The sequence below is a fragment of the Alosa pseudoharengus genome, unplaced genomic scaffold, assembly GCF_046254945.1.
Source record: "Alosa pseudoharengus isolate Yale_2024_CS ecotype anadromous, Long Island Sound unplaced genomic scaffold, YU_APseudo_1.1 YU_APseudo_1.1_scf_20, whole genome shotgun sequence".
NCBI lineage: Eukaryota > Metazoa > Chordata > Actinopteri > Clupeiformes > Clupeidae > Alosa > Alosa pseudoharengus.
Window position 1 is genome coordinate 22,941,981 of NW_027468664.1, and position 23,034 is coordinate 22,965,014.

The window sequence follows — 23,034 nt, forward strand, 5'->3', positions numbered from 1 at the left end:
TGTGCCGTCCTCTGACACCGGCTTTCTGTGCTCGGCCCTTGTCAGGGTCGGTGGTGGATGTGGCATCTGCTGAAAGTTCATCCTAAATGCAACTCACAGTAATTAATAACATTGGAAATGTAGCACTTGGCCAGTGAAACACATTTCTCTCAACACACATACCCCTTGCTTGTGCAGCCCACTGACATCAGCTGTCTGTGCTTCGTCCTTGCCAGGGTTGGTTGCAGATGTCATATCTGCTGAAAATCCATCCTAAATGCAACTCATACTAATTAATAACATTAGAGACGTAGCATTCAGCCAGTGAAAAACAGTCCTCTCAACATACATACCTCTTCTCTGTCCAGCCCAATACATAACTATAGTCAAGTAACTGCTCATTGCTAATGCAATTCATGGAATCACTACAATTCCACACAAACACAGCAACTTGTCCTACCTCAGCGGTCCCTTCATCACTATCTAGGGCATGTGTGGAGTCAGCTTTGTCTTGGGGTTGTTGTGGTAGCTATCACAACACATGACCATTTTTATTACATTTGTAGATGCACCATGTTCATGTATCTTAGCCTAGGTTATAACGCTGTGACAGTCATGTGATCTCACTGTTCACAGTAGTTTCGCCAGATGTGTTGTATGTAAGCATCTTGCAGATGTCCCCCTACATATAACCATATTTGAAGCTGTCTTGTCCAGGGAGAACTCAACCGTTTGGGCCCCCTCAACCAGAAGCTGCTGCAGCTCATCTGTAATGTTGAGGTCATGATGACACTGGAATGCATTTGGTATTTCAATTTCTGTGTCGTCAACACTGAGGTGGTGTAAGACAATGTTGTTGTCAATGTGAATGACTGCTCCCTCTGGAACATTGAGAAACACTGTTTGGTTGGGGATTGTTATTGGGAGGGTCATGTGCTGCTCTTCATGACTTAACAGAACTTCAGTGTTTGGAGTGCTGACAAGCCATTCATCACCTATGCTTTCTACTCTTGTTTCTGATCTATTATCCTTGAGGGTCATAGTACCTGTACATTGTTGACTAAGGCTAGGAAACACACCGCAAAAGAGTTTGTGTGGCTTTCTTAAGAACGGAGTAGTAGGGCAGATCCAGTTGATGTCTTTCACGGAGGTACACATGTTGAAGTTAGGCATGTAGTGCAGAAATGGGTTGTCATCATGATACGCTACCATGGATGGTGTTTTGAACTGTATGTGGACATTATCCTTCCAGAACCCTACATTCAGGACAGATTTTAATCTGTAGATGTCCTTTCTCTTAATGATAGGTATGTTCAGTAGGAATCCAATTTCCAAATCTGCCAGATTGACATGTACAGGAATTGCATTGCCAAGACCATATGCAAGATGCACTTGTAAGTCTTGCACATCAGAAGTAGCAGTAGTATATGCTATTACATCGTTCACCATACTAATAGGGACTAGGTATGAGGGAATTACCCCACTACTTAAACTGGAGACTGAGCTGGCAACCTCTGTTAACAGGTCCTGCATCATATATGCAAATATCCATTCTGCGGTTCGGTCATCTAGTGTGTCAAACATAAGTAGGGTCTGATGTAGCATGGCAGAGTGCTGATTGACAATAACAATGGTTCCCTGCAGTGTTTGTTTGACTTCAGTAAATGTTTTTGCGTTGTGCTTGACTGTACTTTTTATGTCTGGCATCTCATCCCTCAGTTGTCTAACATGTTTTGTCATGGATGTTATACTGATTGCATTAGCAGCTGAAATACCAAATTGTAACAATGTCCCAATTGTAGGTACACCTGTTAACTGTCCTTTGCGACCAATGGCATCCGGATCAACTACAAACTTTTGCAACTGCTGTAGCATGTGCATGGTTGTGTGACAAGCATCTTCAACAGCTTTATGTTGTCGTAGATCCATGGATGTGTTTGGATATATCTGTGTATATAGGTTTCTATATGTGCGATACACCTGCCATGGATCAAGACTGACATATATCCGCTGGGTGTGGATCCGACAGTTTGTAAGAAGGATTCCTTGAGCATTTTCGAGCACAATGCCATAGGGAGGTCCAGGTGTCACCACAGGTCTCTCAGCAGATAGGACTGCTGTGAGAATGATGAGAAGGATCCAACGGAGGGTCATTCTGCAATCGAACAGGGGTTCGTTTTAACATATAGCAAGTGATGATACATGGACATTTACAACAATGATCAGTTAGTTCAGTGTGTTCGACTCTCGACTCTTTCCCCCATCTTAAAGAGTCAACATTATTTTTGGTCATCAATGTAAGGGGCCAGTTTTAAGGCTCTTATGTTTTTGTAGGCCAAGCGTACTGCAATTCAGTCAATTTACTGAAACAATAATGGGTAGCCTAACCACCAGCATTGGATTGGCACTTCAATTAACACAATGTAAGATAAGCCTAATATATTATTATTATATGGAAGATATGATGTGACCCTATTTTCCCATTATAAATATGTTATAACCCTTATAGGCTACTCAACGGCCTTTAACGTTTAGCCCGTTTTGCGGGCCGCCACCAGTCCTGAAGTGGAGTGAAATTATGGCCGGTGCTTCGTCTGATAATTTGCTGCGCAATTAATCAAGGGACCGCAGACTGACGACTGACTAAAAAAGAGAACAAACGTTTCTGCAATCAGGAGGAAATACTTGCTAATTTTGTGTCATCAAACATAAAGGCATACAATGAAGTGGTGGTATGAGCGTTGATTCAATGCGAGTGCGCGTCTACGCGACATTAACCCACTCGATAACGTTGGTAGCAAAGCTAAGCTTCAAGCTTTTGGAAGGCTATTTCATTATGTATAAGAAGTAGGTGGAACTTCCATAACAACAGAACAAACACTAGGCCTATACCCTAAAACACTGTGTAGCACTGATAAGGCCTATTGTATAGTGACATTTTAATATAATGTGGCCAAAAGCTATTGTAGCATTAGTGTTGTTAAAGATCTCCAGATCAGTGACGCCTTTCTGTTCCGCCATTTACCATAGGAACAGCTGGTAGCCAATTGTGTTTCCTGAATCCTTACAGGCATTGGAATGAAATGTTATCACAAAGTATGGTACTATGTGTTCCATTTGCCTACCAGTGTATGATCCTTGCATGTTCAACATCCCAAAACAATACAATGGCACCCATATAATTACTGTTGTTTTCTGAAGCATTTGCCATGCTAGCATCATGCATCATATTCTTCACCGTTCACTTCGGACAACTTTGTACACAATTGTTCTTTGTTCGTACAAAAACCATCAGTTATAATGAGTGTAACAAGAATTAGTTGAAGGTAAACATACGAAAATCATTGCTATCAGCTGTCCAAAGCGACAAACCAGGCCATTGCATAAAAAGGCTGAAATCATGTTATTGCACGCGCATAGGCTTAAGCCTATGCAATACGCATAAGAACAAACAAGGCATACCTTTAAGCTATGGGTCGTAGCATTTGGGTGAATTCCGTTGATATGAAGTAGGCTGGTCAGACAATTAAGAGAGAAATAGTCCCTATTCAGCACGTCTGCAATCAACCGTCTGCAATAACCGCAAGTTATTTCGCTTACCAGCTAGGTGTCTAAGATGAGGCCCGGCCCCACATTTTTGCCTGATGTGACCACAATCTACAAAAGATAAATCACAAGAAATGTGACCTTGGAGCAAGACCCACACATTCTGGGTGAGTTTATCCAACTCCATTTCAGACTATGTCCACTTAGCCTAGGCTACTAGTGGTTTTCTGAGATGATTTTTTGAAAATAGGCTGATGACATTCAAGCTATTCATTGGTGACTTAACAATTAATATCATTGAAGCTATTTCACTGTCGCAGACCCAGACAAAACCGTGCTTGGTAGGCTAGGGCTAGGCTACAGGCCAACATGAGACTTAGGCCTAGGTTAGCCTGCTATGTTCTTATGTTGTTATCATCTGTAGGACATATTGTCTGTGGAAGACAATTGGCTGGGCTTTTATTTGATTTTCAGTAAGCTTATATAACAATGTTATATAAAGCTTCTTTACTTTTTCAGTGTTATTATTTAGCCTATCTTTCTTATGTAGGCTATGTCTTTAATGTTATTATTTTGTTCATTGTAAAGACATCGAATAAATCACCACGTACACACGCGACTGTAGATTATGGGCTACTTCTGTACCCGGCTTGCGCAGCGTGGCTAACAACGCCCCTCAGTGTAACCGTCAGCTCCTCGGGGCTTACCGGTATTACTTAAACGAAGTTACAGCAGCTATTAGGCCCGAGGTGCAGTGAAATGGCGTCATCTGGTGGTCATACAATTCACCCGCTATTAGACCCGAAGTGCAGGAGGAGTGGATATTCAACCACGCCATCCTTCAGGTCGCAGCGACACGTAGGTGTACTTTATGTGCTGTGTCATGCTGCCATCTAGTGGTTGTGGAATATTTAACACCCATTATAGTTCTGAGAATAGATGTGCACTCGAATAAATGTTGTACTTTGTTACAAATTATTTGGGTAATCCATCTGATAAATTGTGTTTTTCTTTTTCTACTTCGTACCTTTATAAATTGAAGTGTATCATTAAGGTACCTCTTTCAATGTCATTACTCTGACATTCGACATTAGTCGACCATAAATTTGGGCAATGGGCACATTGTTAGGGGTTGACACTTTGCATAATATTTCTCCACATTACTTGATCCAAATTCTGTGATTTTTGTTGTATAAATGTTGTACAATTATGTAGTTTCGTATCAAAGTGGAATGGTTGCTTTCATAAGTCAGCGGCGTTAGTTTGAGCACATAATTGACGTTTTGTTTACATGTGTTCAATGTAAGTCAATGGGAGCCGGAAATCCTTAAATAGCGGCGTCCAAAGAATCTTTTGCCGGATAGCATGACGGCGGTTATCCGTGAGGACTAACAGTTTATCGACCCCAACAGCGAAATTAACAACATCCCCATCAAAGATGTGTGACTCTTTACAGAGAGCGTAGCTGCAAACAGCTAGAAGAACTGTAAGAAAAGTAGCTTCCATTTCTTGTCAAACTTGGCTACAGGCCTACGACTGTCTGCGCGTGGTGTCTGGTTCGCTCAGCGTTGTCACATTGCGTCACCTCGAGTAGGCTAAGCGCGTGCATACGGGCACTTGACCCCATAGGCGTCGGAGCCATTGGGAGCCTTGCGTAGTAAGATTATTTGTCGACATTAAACGAACGAACACGGCTTTACCCGAGTGTTGTTCCCGCTGTTCATTCTTCCTTAATTTGCTCTTTCGTTTTTCGAAGGGTAAATCCGCTTCATCTTCTTATAATTGTAGGCACTTGCTGTCGCTATAACTGTAGGCTACCTGTCGCAAGTTTGACTGAAGGGGAGATAGGGGGAGGGGGCCTTTATTAACTTGCTGGGCCCTACGCAACTTGCTAGTGTGGAGGACCCCCCCTGCCCCATTGCCTATGGCAATGGCCCTAATATTACACCATTAAAAAAAATGATGAACTAGACGTACTTTCATGAATTCTGGTAGGTCTACATTTTAACAGGTTGTTATAGTTTCTATCTAAGCCAGCAGCCAGACCAATGGATACCTTGTCTTAGCTGAATTACTGAAGCTAAGCAGGTGTGGGCCTGGTTAGTACTTGGATGGGAGACCTCCATGGAAAACTAGGTTGCTGCTGGAAGTGGTGTTGGTGGGTGGCCAGTAGGTGGCACTCTTCCCGCAAAAAAAGATAGATCCCAATGCCCCAGTGCTGTGACGGGGACACTGCACTGTAGGAGATGCAGTCCTTCGGATGAGACGTTAAACCGAGGTCCTGACTCACTGTGGTCATTAAAGATCCCATGGCACTTATCGTAAAGAGTAGGGGGTTCCCTGGTGTCCTGGCTAAATTCCCAACCTGGCTCATTCAATCTGGCCCCCTAATCATCCCCCACTGTAATTGGCTCATTCACTCCCTCACTCTCCACCTCAAGCTGGTGTGTGGTGAGTGTTCTGGCGCATAATGGCTGCCGTGCATCACCCAGGTGGGTGCTACACATTGGTGGTGGTTACTAGTGAGGTCCCCCCATCCATGTGTTGTAAAGCGACCTTGGGTACCATGAAAGGCGCTATATAAGTTGAAGGTATTATTATTATTATTATTATCTAACAAAGTAAAGCCTTTGCTTCAATGACTAATTCGGAACCAGCTTTAATAACCTTATGATATAGCCAAGGCTAGGCCTATAGTTAACTGTTAATTGCATGCAGTTGCAATATCTGATTAATAATTTCTTTAATGTTTTGAATGCAGGCCCGGATTGGCTAATCGGGGGCTTCGGGGTCGGCCGTTAACGTTTTGTTTCTGCGCCCTTATGACACTTGAGCAGCAGTGCGGTCGCAGCTTCTTAGTCGCAGTTTTCCAAATATTAACAAAGTAGGCGGGGCACTCACAAAAACTGTTTACTAATTGACTTAAACACGGATTTAATGTTACCTACTGCCGCTGTAGGCCTATTAAAAACGAGAAGGCTTTTGCAAACTTTTGAGCTGTGGGCTAATCTTCCAACGGCTACCTCAGTGTGTGTGCGTAGGCCTATGCCTGAGGAGTTAGCAATGAAAACCTGAGAATGAGATGGAGTTTCATTGTAGCATTTGTAACAAGTGGACTGGATTTGGGTGTCGGAGATATTACACAAACAGTTCTGGCATAAGTGGGGGGGTCCAAACTAACAATTATAAAAAGTGCAAAGCGCCCGTATGCACGCGGTTAGCATACTCCTTCGAGGAGACGCAATGTGACAACACAGGCTATACCGCTGAACTTGGGACTAGATTCATATCGCGGGGGAGTGAAATTTCGATTCCACCTTAAATATTGGAATTTTCTACCGCCAGGGGGCAGGGCTGACTGCAAATCCGCGATAACACAGGCATTCACAGGTGTTTAAAAGCCGTCGTTTTTCTGTTCACTCCATAGAGCTGGTAAGTCCCGCCCTTTCCGCTATCCCCGCTGGACCTCTAGATTGAAAAATCGTTAATGCAAGTGAATGTGAGAAAATAATTATTTTCTGGTCCCGTTTGAATTTTGCCATGAATGTGAACATATGTTGTCTGTGAATTGTCTGGGGTCTCAGTAGCATACAGACATCATACACAACATGCACTTACAGCAGAAATGGTAAATATAAGTATAAGTATAAACATATAACTAAACTCCACTGTAAAATAGAGACAGTAGGAGATAAGAAAAACTAACAAAACTAAATACTAAATATACTATATAAATTAAATGTAAAAAATCCAATGTGCTTGAGGGTGATCAAGCATGAGACGCTTGTAGTGACAGGGCCTGTAGTTCTGTGTGCATGGTGAGGTGCTCAAGAGAGTGAGTGTCATGGTGAAGGTGCAAAAGTAGTCCAACAGTAGTCCTGTAGTTCTGTGTGTATGGTAAGGTGCTCAAGAGAGTGAGTGTCATGGTGAAGGTGCAAAAAGTAGTCCAACATTAGTCCAACAGTGCAACAGTGCAATAATAAGGTCTAGAGACCAGCATAAATAATACGGACAAATGGGAGAGTAAAGTATAATGTAGACAAGGTAATATAAAAAACTATAAAAAAAACGATGTCAGTGCAAGAACAGGTTGAGGTAATAGAGTTACAGCCATTCAGTATTGTAGCAGAAGCCATTGATCATGTGTGCTAATATAGCATGAAAAACAGTGTAGCAGGAAAACAGTAGTAAAAACATTAGGCTGTGGACATTAGTAAAACAGTAGTAAAACAGTAGTAAAGCAGTAGTGGGCAGTCAGTACTCAAACATGGAGAGGGTGGAGAGGCAGACAGATTAAGCAGAGAAGTCTATCTCTCCTCTTCCCTTTAGTGAAGCATTAAACAGTTCAATGGCCCTGGGGACAAATGACTTCCTCAGCCTTTCAGTTGTGCATGGCAGTGAGCAAAGTCTCCAGCTGATCAAGCTCTTTTGCTTTTTAATAGTGCTGTAGAGTGGATGGCATTCATTGTCCAAGATGTTGATCAGTTTGTTCAGGGTCCTTTTGTCAGATATTGAAGTGATGCACTCCAGTTCAGCTCCCACTACAGAGCCAGCCTTCCTTACCAGCCTGTCAAGTCGCCTAGCATCCTTCTTCTTTGTGCTTCCTCCCCAACATACCACTGCATAGAAGAGGACGCTGGCCACAACAGACTGGTAGAACATCCTGAGGAGCTTGCGGCACACATTGAAGGAGCGCAGCCTCCTCAGGAAGTACAGCCTGCTCTGCCCTTTCTTGTAGAGTGCATCAGGGTTGGCTGACCAGTCCAGTTTATTGTCCATGTGGAGACATAGATACTTGTAGGTGCTAACCACCTCCACATTGACCCCATCAATGGAGACTGGTAGCAGAGCGGGCTAAGACCTGCGGAAATCCACCACCATCTCCTTGGTCTTTGAAGTGTTGAGTTGAAGGTGATTGAGTTTGCACCATTGCACAAAGTCCTCCACCAGGCTCCTGTACTCCTCCTCTTGCTCGTCCCTGATACACCCCACAATTGCAGTCGGCAGAAAACTTCTGCATGTGGCATGACTCGGTGTTGTAGCAGAAGTCAGATGTGTACAGGGTGAACAGGACTGGAGAGAGCACAGTTCCCTGTGGCGCTCCGGTGCTGCTGATCACAGTGTCAGAGAGACAGTTCTTCAGTCTGACGAACTGTGGTCGCTCGGTCAGGTAGTCTGTAATCCAGGTTACCAGGTGAGCATCCACACCCATCTGCAAGAGCTTGTCTGCCAGTCTGAGGGGTTGGATGGTGTAAAAAGCACTTGAAAAATCAAAGAAAATGATTCTCACAGCACTTTTCCCCTTGTCTAGGTGAGAATGTGTCCTGTGTAGAATATAAGTGATGGCATCGTCCACGCCCACTTTCTCCTGGTATGCAAACTGTAACGGGTCTAGTTCATGGCGTACCTGGGGTCTGAGCATACCTAAGACCAGTCGCTCCAGTGTCTTTATCACATGTGATGTTAGAGCGACAGGTCTGTAGTCATTAAGCTCAGGGGCGCCTGCAGGAATTAATGCTATGGTACGCACACCCATCACCCCCCCCCCCGAAAAAACGCGTGGACAGTATTTTTTCTTTAGGTTCGTGCATGCATAGCATAACAACATCCACATGCAATAATGCAACAACGTCTACAATTACCTATTAATTTGGGCAACTTTATACATCCCTATACAGGCTAAAGCTACCTTTAGTTGTGTTATAGCGTACTGTAACGTCTGGCTTTAAACAGCTGTAATGCAGTCGTTCTGACAAGCGCACCACTTGCTTAGCCAACCTTGTTCTTGCCCATCTTGAATAGCTCCTCTAGCTTTGCTGCCTCCATCCTTTCTGTTTTCGTTGTTTAAACTTGTGATATCCATGATGAGTATTGAGTTAGTGAATTAGCTCAACATTGTGTGCTGATAACCATATAGAAATAGTCTAGTCGTGATCCCCATAGGCCCAATAGTAAACCCAGAAATGTAGAGTACCCTAAAGTTTTATTGCAGAAATGTCATCTATAGGCCTAGTGGGTGGAATTCAACTTGGTTGCCTAAAGTTGCACTTTGGGCAATTTGCGTAATTAGCATAAATAGGCAATTAAGGCGAGGCAGTACAGGTGAATAGGGTAAAAAATGTAAATAATAGATATCACCATGAAACTTTCTGAGTTGATTACTTATGTTAAGATGAGAAAAAAATGTATTGCATGTTTTTTATAATTTAATGTTTACATATGCAAATGAGGCTCTATCTCATTAAAAATGCTCTAATTTGCATACACACAAAAGCAGATAGTGTGATAAAGCCAGGCTCAAAATAGTTTTTCCAAGGTAAACACGTGTACTTGGTTGGGTGAGTTGGTGAAAACCTTTAAGAAACTTGGTAAGGAGGCAGTGTTGACCTATGGACAGACAGATTAAGAAATTAAGTGTGCCATGCAAAACTAGAAAAGCACTCCGAGAGTGCAGACCTCCGCCAAGCGAAAACATAACCGCCTCCTGGATCCAGACGGTGATCCGGATCACTCCCAAACTTTTTGAGTTATCTTGCGAACAAACAGATGAACAGACAAACAAACAAACAGACAAACAAACCCTGATGAAAACATAACCTCCTTGGCGGTGGTAATAACTATATAACAGCATGCACACACAAACCCACAAGAACTATATACAATATGCAAAATAACCATATCCAGCATGCACACGTACACAAATGCACAATAACTATATAAAAGAACTATATACAACATGCAAAATAACTATATACAGCATGCACACACACAAACCCACAAGAACTATATACAATATGCAAAATAACCATATCCAGCATGCACACGTACACAAATGCACAATAACTATATACAAGAACTATATACAACATGCAACGCGCGCACGCACGCACGCACACACACACACTGTAAACTATATACAGTATGTACACACACACACACACACACACACACACACACACACACACACACACACACACACACACATATTTAACAACAACCACACAATCCCACTCAATAGCCTTCACCATCTTCATCATTTCTTTCCTCATTCCCTTCAGTCTCATCATCTTCTTGATCTTTATTATTGTATTGTGAATGGGTTTCAGCAGCGGACCTCACCCCCTTCACACTTGCAATAGTCAGTACAACTGAGACTTGCAGCATGGCAGCTGCAGTTTCCTTTGCTGCAGGCTTTCAATGTGCTGCAGCTACAGCTGGTGACATCAAGCAAATTTACTGGAGCCACTGCCTGAATGGCAAGAGCGGGCATGACAGCCCCTTCACTAGCAACCTCCCACCCAAACTGTGTGATGTCTCTGGCCTCTGCAGGAGGCTCTCTCTGACCTGCAGCCTTCCACAACATGACCTGAAGATGAGCATGCAGTATGTGCAGCATCAGGTTGTCAATGTTGGAGGAAGCTTTTTAAGGAGGCTTAAAGAACTCGGTCCCAGTATCTTTTAGGTCACTATGAGTGGCATCAGGTTCCCCAAGCACTGTATTAAGACCAGGAATGGTATTTCCTAGGAGTACTTTCAGTGCAGATATCTTGCCCTTCCCATGGGATGTGACACTGCCTCCTATCCCTGTGGGAAGGGTAAGAAATCTGCACTGAAAGTACTCCTAGGAAATACCATTCCTGGTCTCAATGAACAACACTCGCTACCAGATTTACAGTCGCAGCAAAAAGCCTCCTAAGCTTAAAAAGCTTCCTCCAACATTGACAACCTGATGCTGCACATACTGCGTGCTCATCTTCAGGTCATGTTGTGGAAGGCTGCAGGTCAGAGAGAGCCTCCTGCAGAGGCCAGAGACATCACACAGTTTGGGTGGGAGGTTGCTAGTGAAGGGGCTGTCATGCCCGCTCTTGCCATTCAGGCAGTGGCTCCAGTAAATTTGCTTGATGTCACCAGCTGTAGCTGCAGCACATTGAAAGCCTGCAGCAAAGGAAACTGCAGCTGCCATGCTGCAAGTCTCAGTTGTACTAACTATTGCAAGTGTGAAGGGGGTGAGGTCCGCTGCTGCAACCCATTCACAATACATTCAGATAAAGATCAAGAAGATGATGAGACTGAAGGGAATGAGGAAAGAAATGATGAAGATGGTGAAGGCTATTGAGTGGGATTGTGTGGTTGTTGTTAAATATGTGTGTGTGTGTGTGTGTGTGTGTGTATGTGTGTGTGCGTGTGTGTGCATACTGTATATAGTTATATAGTGTGTGTGTGTGTGCATGCTGGCGCGCGTTGCATGTTGTATATAGTTCTTGTATATAGTTCTTGTGCATTTGTGTACGTGTGCATGCTGGATATAGTTATTTTGCATATTGTATAGTTCTTGTGGGTTTGTGTGTGTGCATGCTGTTATATAGTTATTACCTCCGCCAAGGAGGTTATGTTTTCATCAGGGTTTGTTTGTCTGTTTGTTTGTTTGTTTGTCTGTGTGTCTGTTCAGACAAGATAACTCAAAAAGTTCGGGAGTGATCCGGATCACCGTCTGGATCCAGGAGGCGGTTATGTTTTTCGCTTGGCGGAGGTCTGCACTCTCGGAGTGCTTTTCTAGTTTTGCATGGCACACTTAATTTCTTAATCTGTCTGTCCATAGGTCAACACTGCCTCCTTACCAAGATTCTTAAAGGTTTTCACCAACTCACCCAACCAAGTACACGTGTTTACCTTGGAAAAACTATTTTGAGCCTGGCTTTATCACACTATCTGCTTTTGTGTGTATGCAAATTAGAGCATTTTTAATGAGATAGAGCCTCATTTGCATATGTAAACATTAAATTATAAAAAACATGCAATACATTTTTTTCTCATCTTAACATAAGTAATCAACTCAGAAAGTTTCATGGTGATATCTATTATTTACATTTTTTACCCTATTCACCTGTACTGCCTCGCCTTAATTGCCTATTTATGCTAATTATGCAAATTGCCCAAAGTGCAACTTTAGGCAACCAAGTTGAATTTCACCCACTAGGCCTATAGATGACATTTCTGCAATAAAACTTTAGGGTACTCAACATTTCTGGGTTCATGAAATCACGACTAGACTAAAAGCCGAGTAAAAGAAAACAAGTAGCCTATGCGTGCCTGCGTGCGTATTCTCTCCTGCTCAAACATGTGTGCGCATTAATTTTGATAAGTGTTCACTAACTTTACTTAATAGAAAATTGTAAATAGCCTGATGGCATGCAACTAATGGGATACTGTGCATAGTTGGAAAGGTATGGTAGGCCAATATGGTGTGAATATACACACACACAAGGTACACCTCATTTTTACTTTTTTGTGTTTAACTAGGTGGCGCTATACATGAAATGAGTGGTTATGGAATGGGTTGACATGGCCCCTTGAGATCAACATACAAAAAAAAATGGTCCTCCTAAACCTTACGGACTGTTTCCCAAAACCGTCGTTCTGACATAGTACAATGTAAGTTTGAACCATGATAAGTTTCCAATCTTCTAGTCTGGACTAAGGTGGTTAATGACGTTTAGTATCACGTGAATGGGCACACCTGCAAATAGCCTAACAGAAACGGAAAGGAGCAAAAACAACCTAGGGTCTATTTCCCGAAGCTAACAGGAGAGTATAATTACGTTAATTGGTGCAGTATAAGAGCAAGACAGTCGTTTCAGACCGGGTGCATGGAGTGAGCGTCAAACGTTTCTTGTAGCAAAGACATAGAAAACTGGCACGCAGCCGCCACGCAACGGACACGTAACAGACATGCGATGTTCACGCCACACACCTGGTCTGAGGCCCGTTTCACACCGGGTGCGTGGCGTGAGCGTGTCAGCTGTGTGGCGTGTCCGTTTTTATTTCGGCTCCCATGGTAACAGGTTAGAGCGTGCACACCGCCTGCGTGACACGCACGTCTCAGGCGCCGAAAACGTGTGCATGCTAGGAATAGGATTGACGCCTATTTTTCATGTGACACGCAAGCGTGTTGGAAGCGTTTCCATTCAAAACAGTGAAGAAAAAAAATTAAGAGACGTTTTTAATTGGCAGCGAGGCCGCCGCAGCGCAGCGTCAGACACGTTTCTGGTGAGCGGCACGCAACTGACACGCAGCAGACACGCTGCGTTCATGCCACGAACCCGGGGTGAAACGTGCCTGAAACAGCCCTTAGGCCGTTTGCACAATGCCTGCTCGGTGTGAGCGTGGCGATTCTGTTGTGTGTCTGTGCACATCAGAAACGTGTTTGACGCTGACACGGCACTGTGGCGGCCCCGCTGAATATTAAAAGATCTCTTCATTGTCTCTTTTGAATGGAGACGCCATTCAACACGCTTGAGTGTCGCGTGAAAAATAGGCATCGGTCCATTTCTAGCATGCACGCGTTTTCCACGCCTGAGACGTGCATGTCACACAGACAGTGTGCACGCTCACGCCGTGGAAGCAGTGTGCAAGAGGCCTTAGCGATCTTCCTGTCGCGGCCACTTGAAGGAAAGTCTTAACAAGTCGATTAACGAATGCAACACAAACCACAGTCAATGAACGCAAAATGAGAGTAGCCGAATAAAAATATGATTGTATGGTGATTAGAAGTGTAAAATATACATACATACAGCACACTGCTTGCTACAGTAAGCCTCCTCTACATACTTACAACACACTGCCCCCACCTACCCACACACACTACACACACACACACACACACACACAGTCACTGCTCCACTCCCCTCCCGCCCACACACACATCTTCACTGTCATCACTCACATACATCATACATACAGTACTCTGCTTGCAATAGTAAGTCCCTTCACCATACTTGCAGTACACTGCCCCCCCCCCCTACATACACAGCACATTATTTCATCAGGAAGCTTCTCCAACACACATCCCCAACATACTTACAGCACACTGCCCCCCCTCACCCCAATACACAGCACATTGTCTCATGACATATTGCACACTGCCCTCTCCCCACATACACAGCACACTATCCCATCTCCCTTGTCATCCCCCCAACACACACACCAAGACCCCTGGCAGTTGGGTTAGCCCCTTGAGCCGTGGATCTGCCCAAGGTTTCTTCCTTGGTAGTTTTTCCTTGCCCCTGTTGCTCTTGGGTGCAACAGGGTTTTTCCTTGTTTTTCCTTGCCCCTGTTGCTCTTGGGTGCTCCTTGTTGGTGCCCCCCCCCAATCACAATCCTCCCCCACCTTTCTTATGCAGCCCTTGCCACTTAATCTACTAAACCCCTCTTCTACTGCACTTTTTACCCCCCCCCCCCCCCATAAATGCACAAATAGGCTGACACCAGACATAATTTCACTGCATTTCTTACATCCAGTAACTATATGCATGTGACAATAAACTTCCTTGTATCCTTGTATATCAACCAGAAACCTGACTCCCATTAGCCCTTTTCCCTCCCCACGTCGATGCTGCTCCATTGGTTTCCACTCAATCAAAGCGATCTGCTTTCCCCTAAAAGGCGGTGGTACCAAATCAAAGTTCGTCGGTGTGCTGGGCTGACGAAGCCTTGCTTGTTAGCGCCTCTGAACAGTTCAGGTTGCTCTTGATCCCAGTGCTCTGCAGCTTATAGACAGTTTTACACCAGAGACCAGGATTGTTGACTTCTGTGACTTTAAAGGTCTCATATGGAGGAATCAGGACCTCTTCCTGATCTGGACTGGCGGAATACTCTGTGATGTTGGCACCATGGCATGTGTTGATTTCAAAACACGACACATTTCCAAAACTCTTTGTCACGTTGAGTTTGAGGGAAGAGGATGTAAATGAGGCTAATCGAATCTCTTTGTTCAAAACATCTTTTTTAAATGGAACCCCTGTACCACGATACACTGATCTGCATTCAGTTCCATTTTCCCTCTCTCTATCCTTCAGAACTTGTACTGCACGTGTCAACAAAAAGTGAAGAGAATACCACTGATATGTCTGTCCTGTGTATTGTGTTTTCCCACCACGAGTGTCAGTATTGAAAACTGTATATACTGTTGTATTAAGAGTATACACGTGCAAGGCAGTGCAGGAATTAATTTCTCCCAAAGTATCTCCTTTCTTATTTCTGGTGCACCACTCCTCTCCTTTACTCCAAGCTGCACTGAAGTTCTTTGACCTCTTCAGTTCAGCTTTTAGATAAGTATTCTCGACCAAGCGTGACATCTTCTCTGTGCAGCCCTGGTACTGATCATCAACAGAGTTCTCCGCCATGTCCAATGCGTGCTGCAGCAACAAGACACATGAGTAACTTAACACACATACGATCATCTCATCTCATGAATAAAAACATACTGATACGCAATCATGTTTTTAAAGTCATCGGTGATGTGGTTACCTGTGCAAAGGCAAGTCCAGTTGTCAGGATGAAAATCAGTTCAGCAAAGTTCATCATTCTGCCTAAATGAGGTCAACAAATGCAACAGGATGTTTAAAAACAAGCATATAGCTGCCCTTTAGCTGCAACTGTAAAGAATAGCTGTATAGAATTACATACTGTACAGTATGGCCTTTGCGTGTGTGCATGCACCTGCACATACATACGTACGTGCACATATGCATGCACGCACGCACGCACGCACATATCTCTCTCTCTCTCTCTCTCTCTCTCTCTCTCTCAATTTCTCACACAAACACACACAGACACACACATACACACAGCAGTTAGGTGTGAATGCAAGAGGCAGTAAACAGGAAATGATGTGGTGGGGCTGTCACCCGCCACTGAGGGGCCACAGTTGCTCTCTGCCTTCCCCTCATCCTCTCTCTGGGGCCTCATACACAGCTTCCGTTTACAGTCAGACGTATCAAGAGTGAAATGAATGTGAGAATGTTCTCTCCAGAACTTTGACGAAACACATCCATTGGGTTATCAATTGATTTACATTGTGACATCAACTACATAACATTTGTATGCACGTGTGGAACTAATACTAATTTAATGAACTGGGTAAATATCATGTCAGATTTTCAGTCAAAATTTAGGCTAGAATATCCTTTCTGCGATGTAACAAAAGACACCTGCTGAAATTAAATACTTGTCCTAAAAAGAAGGCACAGGTGTACAGTATAAAAAATGCACCTTAATGGCGTATGTGAAAATATGGTTAATTCTGTCAGAAATCCAACATTACTAACTGGAGCATATCTGGAGATTCTAGCCAGCTCCTCTTTGTCTGCAAGTTCTCAGTATATGGATTTGTTTTATATGTTATATTACGTAAAAGTGAAAAATGAGTTTTCTTAAGACTAGTACACATGACTTACCTGTATGGAGGCAAGGTAGGACAACAGACGAGGAGATCAGAAGAAAACAGACTCAATGTGTAAAGTCAACTGACTTATAAACTGCTGCACCGAGATCAGGAGAACTGACTGACTGTAAACTGACCTTTTTACTGCTGCATCATGACAGTTTCTGTTCAGGAACAGGAAGCAAAATATTTTCTCATGCTGTGAATTAGATGTGAAACCGTTGTATTGTGAGATAACATGTTGTGGGGGTGGTGAAGTGTGTGTGTGCGCGTGTGTGTGTGTGTGTGTGTGTGTGTGCGTGTGCGTGCGTGCGTGTATGTGTGTGTGTGTGTGTGTGTATGTGTGTGTGTGTTTGTGTGTGTATGTGGGGGGGGGGGGCTGCATTGTGAGTAGTTGTAATTAGACAATCTTTGGTTTCACGTTCCTCTCTGTGTATGCATACATGTATGTGCGTGTATGCGTGTCATAGCACATTTCATTTATTTTATTACATTACATTACATTACATTACATTTGGCTGACGCACTTTCAAGTGACTTACAACATGGTAAACAGTTTACAGCTTTTAAAAACAATTCTCCGAACAATTCTAGAACAATTTAAAACAATTTAAAAGGTAGAGTACAATAAGAAAAGGTGCAACAGTGAGTGTTGTTTTTATACAGTCAGGTGTCAGTTCTAGTCAGGAAATAAGTGCTAGAATTAGCAAGGCTAGTTGTAAGTATAGTGCTTACAACTTAAAGAGATTTAAAGAGAAAAGATACACACCAAAGCAAGCAAGCCAAAACAAACAAACAAAAACATAAGATAAAGATTGCAGTCCCGAAAACATAAGATAAAGATTGCAGTCCCAAAACATAAGATAAAGATTGCAGTCTCAAAAAACATAAGATAAAGATTGCCATACCAAAACAAGATAAAGATTGCAGGCTCAAATCAGAGAGTGAATTAGGAGGAATGTGATGACATGTATAATAAAGGAGGAGAATATAAGACAAACTTAATTTCTGTATGGGAAATAACACTGCTAATCACCCATGCTAAGAGTTGCCATCTCCCAGAGCAAAGGACAGACTGACCAGTCTATACATGAACACACTGATACATGAAACATTATCACAAACATGAACTACTCATCACCCAGTCTAAATGATACTACACTGCATGTTACAGACTATCAGAAAAAATACAGATCATCCAGGTACCTTCATGTTCTGGATTATCAGAAAGGTGAATGATTAGGCCTTTCATATTTTGACCTCCATATTTTTAAGATTTGAAATAAACTGAGTGGTTAAAATGTTGGTAAAAGGAAATGATCAGCATAGTATTTCAGAGTAAGAAAATAATGAAATCATGACTGGCAACACATATGTGTGATAAATCGGAGATTTGCCTGAAGCCTGATTTGACACCCCAGAGCAGTTCAGGTTGGTTTTTGTCCCAGTGCTCTGCAGCTTATACACAGTGTTGCACCACAGACCAGGATTGTTTCTTTTCTCTGAGACTTGAGAGACTTTAAAGGTCTCATATGGAGGAATCAGTACCTCTCTCTGATCTGGATTGGCGGAATACTCTGTGATGTTGGCACCATGGCATGTGTTGATTTCAAAACACGACACATTTCCAAAACTTTGTCACGTTGAGTTTGAGGGAAGAGGATGTAAATGAGGCTAATCGAATCTCTTTGTTCAAAACATCTTTTCTAAATGGAACCCCTGTACCACGATACACTGATCTGCATTCAGTTCCATTTTCCCTCTCTCTATCCTTCAGAACTTGTACTGCACGTGTCAACAAAAAGTGAAGAGAATACCACTGATATGTCTGTCCTGTGTATTGTGTTTTCCCACCACGAGTGTCAGTATTGAAAGCTTTATATATCGACGGTGGATCAATTAGAGTATACACGTACAAGGCAATGCAGTAATTAATTCCTCCCAAAGTATCTCCTTTCTTAGTTCTGGAGCACCACTCCTCTCCTTTACTCCAAGCTGCGCTGAAGTTCTTTGTTCTCTCAAGTTCCTTTTTTAGATATGTGTTCTCTACCAAGGGTGACATATTCGTTGTGCAGCCCTGGTACTGATTATCAACTGACATCTCCATCGTGTCCAATGGATACTCCACCTGCAGCAACAAGACCCAAGTAACCCAACACACATATGATTAACTCATGAATACAACCATATTGATACGTAATCATGTTTTTGTGTGTGATTAGAGGTGAGATTACCTCTCCAACGCCAGCTCCAGGTGTCAGAATGAGAATGAGAATGAGCAAAGCAGAGTTCATCATTCTGCCTAAATGATGTCAACAAACGCAACAAGATGTTTAAAAACAAGCACACCGCTGATGTTGTAACAGCATACTATAATGTAGCTAACTGTATAGAGCACCTGTATAGAATTACATATGGCCTTAGCGTGCATGCACACACACACACACACACACACACACACACACACACACACATGCACACACACAAACACACACACACACCACACACACACACACTCACATACACACAACAGTAAGGTGTGAATACAAGAGGCAGTAAACTGGAAATGACACTTCCTATCACCCTCTACTGAGTGATAATAAGCTTTATTTGTAATAAGCTCGATTTGTATAGCACCTTTCATATACAGAATGCAGCTCAAAGTACTTTACATTTGGAACGTGTAACACAATAATAAAGAGGAGTCAGTCATTATCAGTCATTTCCCTTCATTGCTGTGGCCGTTTATGGTTTATGATCCAATCAGCAACATATCAGAAATACTTAGCAGTTTATATATATATATATATATATAACAAATCCTTAGGCTAACAAATGCTGTTGATGTGGACTCTATGGGTTAGCGCCTTAGTATGTTCTCACAGTTGCTCTCTGCCTTTCCCTTAAAAAGTAGTCTAGATAAGATGAGTTAACTAAAGGCTTTCTTATACAGGTATGTTTTCAGATCTTTTTTTAAAAATATTTACTGAACTCGCCTGCTTGATGTACAGAGGCAGGGTGTTCTATAGTTTTGGGGCATAATGGATAAAAGCAGCTTCTCCACTTCCAAACAGGGAGCCAGTGCAGTTCAGTCAACACAGGGGTGATGTGTTCTCTTAGTTAGAAGTCTAGCCGCAGAGTTCTGTATGACTGCCAATTTCTTTATATGTTTTTATATGTCCATCTTGTTGAGTTAAAATGGGCCGCACTTTGGCAATGTTTCTCAGGTGGAAATAGGCTGTCTGAGTAACTTTACTGATATGGGGCTTAAAACTTAATTCTGCATCTAAGGTGACACCGAGTGGCTTGTGACTTTTGGTTTGACCGTGTGCCAAGTTCCCCAGATTACTAAGAACAATGTCTCGCTTTGGTTTTGGTCCAACCAAAAGTACCTCTGTTCTGTCATCATTTAGTTAAAATTTTTTTGTGTGTAACGTCACTTCTATTGAGCTAGCTCTCCCTCCCGTGCAATTGAAACTCTCCTAAACGCGCATCTCGTGGGTGATTGGCTGGAACAATTTGTTATGTTTTTATGGTCCAGGCTGGACCAAGTTGTTTTTGTTGCTGTTTTTGGAGCCTGGGCCGTCCACGGAGACCACATTTGTTTACGGTGTATTCAGGGCACAGGCAGCTAGCGGATGGTGAGGTGATGTTTGCTGTATATGACAAAAATGTTTAAGCCTAGAAAGACCAGAGACATTGTATAAAAAGAGAAAGATCATAAAATAGATTAAAGCCATAAAGCAATAGTATAAAACAAATTAAAAGAACCCTGGGTGCAAGTAAAATAGATGCTCAGATCTCTTGGATTTTGTGAGAACCCTAGCTGCAGCGTTTTTGTCTCACTTAAAGTTATTTTGAGAAGCAAAATGCTGGATCCCATCCTCCCAAAATGCTGCTAGGATGGTATCAGAATCATAAGTTGGTAAAATTGCACTTAAAATGTGAAGGGTTTTCCCAGATCGCATCACATATTTTACATTACATCATAGTAAAAAATGTCTCTATATATTATATATGTATTTTTTCTAAAGACCGGGGTGGCTTACCTGTATGGAGGCACAGTAGAACAACAGATGAGGAGGAGATTTCTACTAGTGCAGCCTACTGTTCTAGTGACTCTTGTAAACTGCTGCATCGTCTCAGGTCATGAACAGGAAACAAACTCTTTTTACACGCTTGTGAGTGGTGGTGAGTGTGTGTGCATGCATGCATGCGTGTGTGTGGTGTGTGTGTGTGTGTGTGGTGGGGGGGGGGTGCTGTTGTTGCATTGTGAGATGATTTCATTTTCCTCTCTGCAACTGTTCAGTGTGAGAACATGTTTTGTAGTGTAGTGAAGTACACACACACACACACACACACACACACATGCATATACACAGATAGTGAGAGGTATGTGTGTGTGTGTGTGTGTATTAGATTAGATTAGATTAGATTCAACTTTATTGTCATTGTGCAGAGTACAAGTACAAAGACATCCTGTTGCAGGCTCCCCACTACCTACTGAATAACAGCTGCACCTGTAGTATCATTTATCAAGGTGTGCAGGCTCCTCGCTACCTACTGAATAACAGTCTGAAAGAAAGCTATGACCCACAGACTGGCCACCCAGAGAGACTGATCTGCCAGATGCAAGGGGAGAGATTGGCCAGATACTGTTGTTGTTGTTGTTGGGATTGTTGCTACGGCACAGTTCAGGTCACTTCTGGTTCCAGTGCTGTTCAGCACATACACAGTGTCACACCAGAGGTCAGGATATTTTGTTTTCTCTAAGACATCAGTGACGATGAACTTCTCGTATGGAGGAATTAATACCTCTTCCTCGTCAGAATATTCGGAATAGTTCTGTATTGCAGCACCATAGCATGTAGTGATATTAAAACAAGATTTTGTTCCAAATTCCTGTGCTTTCTCAAAAACAAAAGAAGAGGATGCAAATGAGCCAAATCGGACCTCTTTGTCTAGAACATTTGTTTTATCAAAAGCGTGGTTCGTACCACGATACGTTATTTTGCAGTTATTTTTTCCTGTTTCCTGTTTTCCTGTTAGAATCTGGACAGCCTCCGTCAAGTAAAACTGGAGTGAGTACCATTCATAAGTCCCGGTAGTGTAGTTTAGTTTACCTTTACGAACAGCCTGATTGAAATCAAAATATGCATCCTCACCAGTGTACACGTACAGGGCAATGCAATGGTTCCTCGTCAAGGAATGGTCACAATGGAGTTGGTTCTCTGATACATGTATTACCTGTCTCCATGCTCTACCAAAGACTGTTGTGTTTTCAAGTTCACGTGGAAGATATTCAGTCTTCACCATTTCTGCCATGTTGTCCCTACAACCCTGGTATTGGTCATCGACCGAATCCACCGCCATATCCAGTGGAAGCGCCTGTCCTTCGACTGCTTGTCTTTCATCCTGAAGCAACAGTACAGCATCGGCCCTTATTAGAGACTTGGTCATCTGAGACATGAATGAAAAGACGGTGATGTGCCCAAGTGTGCTGTACTATGGCAACAGAGTTTACCTGTCCAAGGGCAACTCCAGCTGTGAAGATAAGAATCAGTGCAGGTGAGGCCATCTTCACCATCATCATCCTCATCATCGTCGTCGTTGTCTTCGCTTCTCTGCAGCATGTCCAGGATCATGTTTGCAAAAATTATCTTGTAAGATTTTGCAGGTTCAATTTCAATTTAAATGAAAAAAATAAGTTTTTTTTTAAAGGCACCTTTAAGAGTTTTTTTTAACCTTAACATTACGTTTCCAAAATCATTTTCATGGCACATAACTTGACAAACGGCACTTCTGCCATTGTGTTAGCGGCCCTCTAGAGGCGATTACCGGCCTAGCAACTTTCTGTGTTTGGGTAGGAACATAGCCCCAACTGCAGGGGGACGCCAAGAGTGAATCATCTTACAGTTTTACTCAGTTGCTTTAGTGCATTTCTCGAATCATAATAATCATTTGCACAACAGTTAGTGCATTTCACAAAACAATAAGTGCAAACTGCACTGCATAGTGGATAAAATGCGAAAGCACGTATCTTGCTCAAAATGCTTAGTTTATGCCTGAAAAGCAAATATTAATGAAACATCAGTACAATCAAAATGACAAGTCATGATGCCATTGTTTATGTCAAGATAGTCAAAACAGTTTTGTCTTCTTGTCAATGTGACAGTATACTCTGTAAGTATCTTCTAATGAACAATGTGCAATGTTACATTATACATTCATGTATGTGGAGGGGGTTGAATGCAAGACAGTGGATAACACACATGGAATCTGGACAA

At 42.7% G+C, this 23,034-nt stretch overlaps 2 protein-coding genes, 1 long non-coding RNA gene and 1 pseudogene across 3 annotated transcripts in view; all 4 read right to left on the reverse strand.

The window, feature by feature from the left end:
• LOC143136274 (uncharacterized) overlaps nucleotides 1-3,892 on the reverse strand; it is a 4,627-nt gene extending 735 nt beyond the window's left edge. The window contains exons 1-3 of the long non-coding RNA XR_012989292.1: nucleotides 3,442-3,892; nucleotides 163-2,134; nucleotides 1-82 (exon numbers count right to left, since the gene is read on the reverse strand). The exon at nucleotides 1-82 is cut by the window's left edge and continues 735 nt beyond it. This is a non-coding gene — a long non-coding RNA (uncharacterized LOC143136274). The remainder of the gene's footprint in view (nucleotides 83-162; nucleotides 2,135-3,441) is intronic.
• Nucleotides 3,893-14,771: 10,879 nt separating this feature from the next.
• LOC143136685 (GPI-linked NAD(P)(+)--arginine ADP-ribosyltransferase 1-like) lies at nucleotides 14,772-16,944 on the reverse strand. Its single transcript, XM_076297396.1, has 3 exons — nucleotides 16,761-16,944; nucleotides 15,832-15,893; nucleotides 14,772-15,719 (listed from the first exon to the last, which is right to left on the reverse strand). Exons 2-3 carry the CDS (start codon nucleotides 15,886-15,888, stop codon nucleotides 14,982-14,984), a joined length of 795 nt encoding a protein of 264 aa, XP_076153511.1. The 5' UTR covers nucleotides 15,889-15,893; nucleotides 16,761-16,944; the 3' UTR covers nucleotides 14,772-14,981.
• Nucleotides 16,945-17,177: 233 nt separating this feature from the next.
• Nucleotides 17,178-20,886, reverse strand: LOC143136686 (GPI-linked NAD(P)(+)--arginine ADP-ribosyltransferase 1-like; annotated as a pseudogene).
• A 421-nt stretch (nucleotides 20,887-21,307) lies between these two features.
• On the reverse strand, nucleotides 21,308-22,349 carry LOC143136473 (ecto-ADP-ribosyltransferase 5-like). The gene is made up of 2 exons (XM_076297197.1): nucleotides 22,272-22,349; nucleotides 21,308-22,162 (listed from the first exon to the last, which is right to left on the reverse strand). Exons 1-2 carry the CDS (start codon nucleotides 22,347-22,349, stop codon nucleotides 21,308-21,310), a joined length of 933 nt encoding a protein of 310 aa, XP_076153312.1.
• Nucleotides 22,350-23,034: the final 685 nt, after the last annotated feature.

What these genes read in the sequence shown, in the direction of transcription:
- LOC143136685 (XM_076297396.1), bottom strand. Translation starts at nt 15,888, where the DNA reads ATGATGAACTTTGCTGAACTGATTTTCATCCTGACAACTGGACTTGCC. An exon ending in CTGGACTTGCCTTTGCACAG is followed by an intron (nt 15,720 to 15,831) that starts GTAACCACATCA and finishes TTGTTGCTGCAG; the next exon opens with CACGCATTGGACATGGCGGA.
- LOC143136473 (XM_076297197.1), bottom strand. Translation starts at nt 22,349, where the DNA reads ATGATGAGGATGATGATGGTGAAGATGGCCTCACCTGCACTGATTCTT. An exon ending in CTGGAGTTGCCCTTGGACAG is followed by an intron (nt 22,163 to 22,271) that starts GTAAACTCTGTT and finishes CTGTTGCTTCAG; the next exon opens with GATGAAAGACAAGCAGTCGA.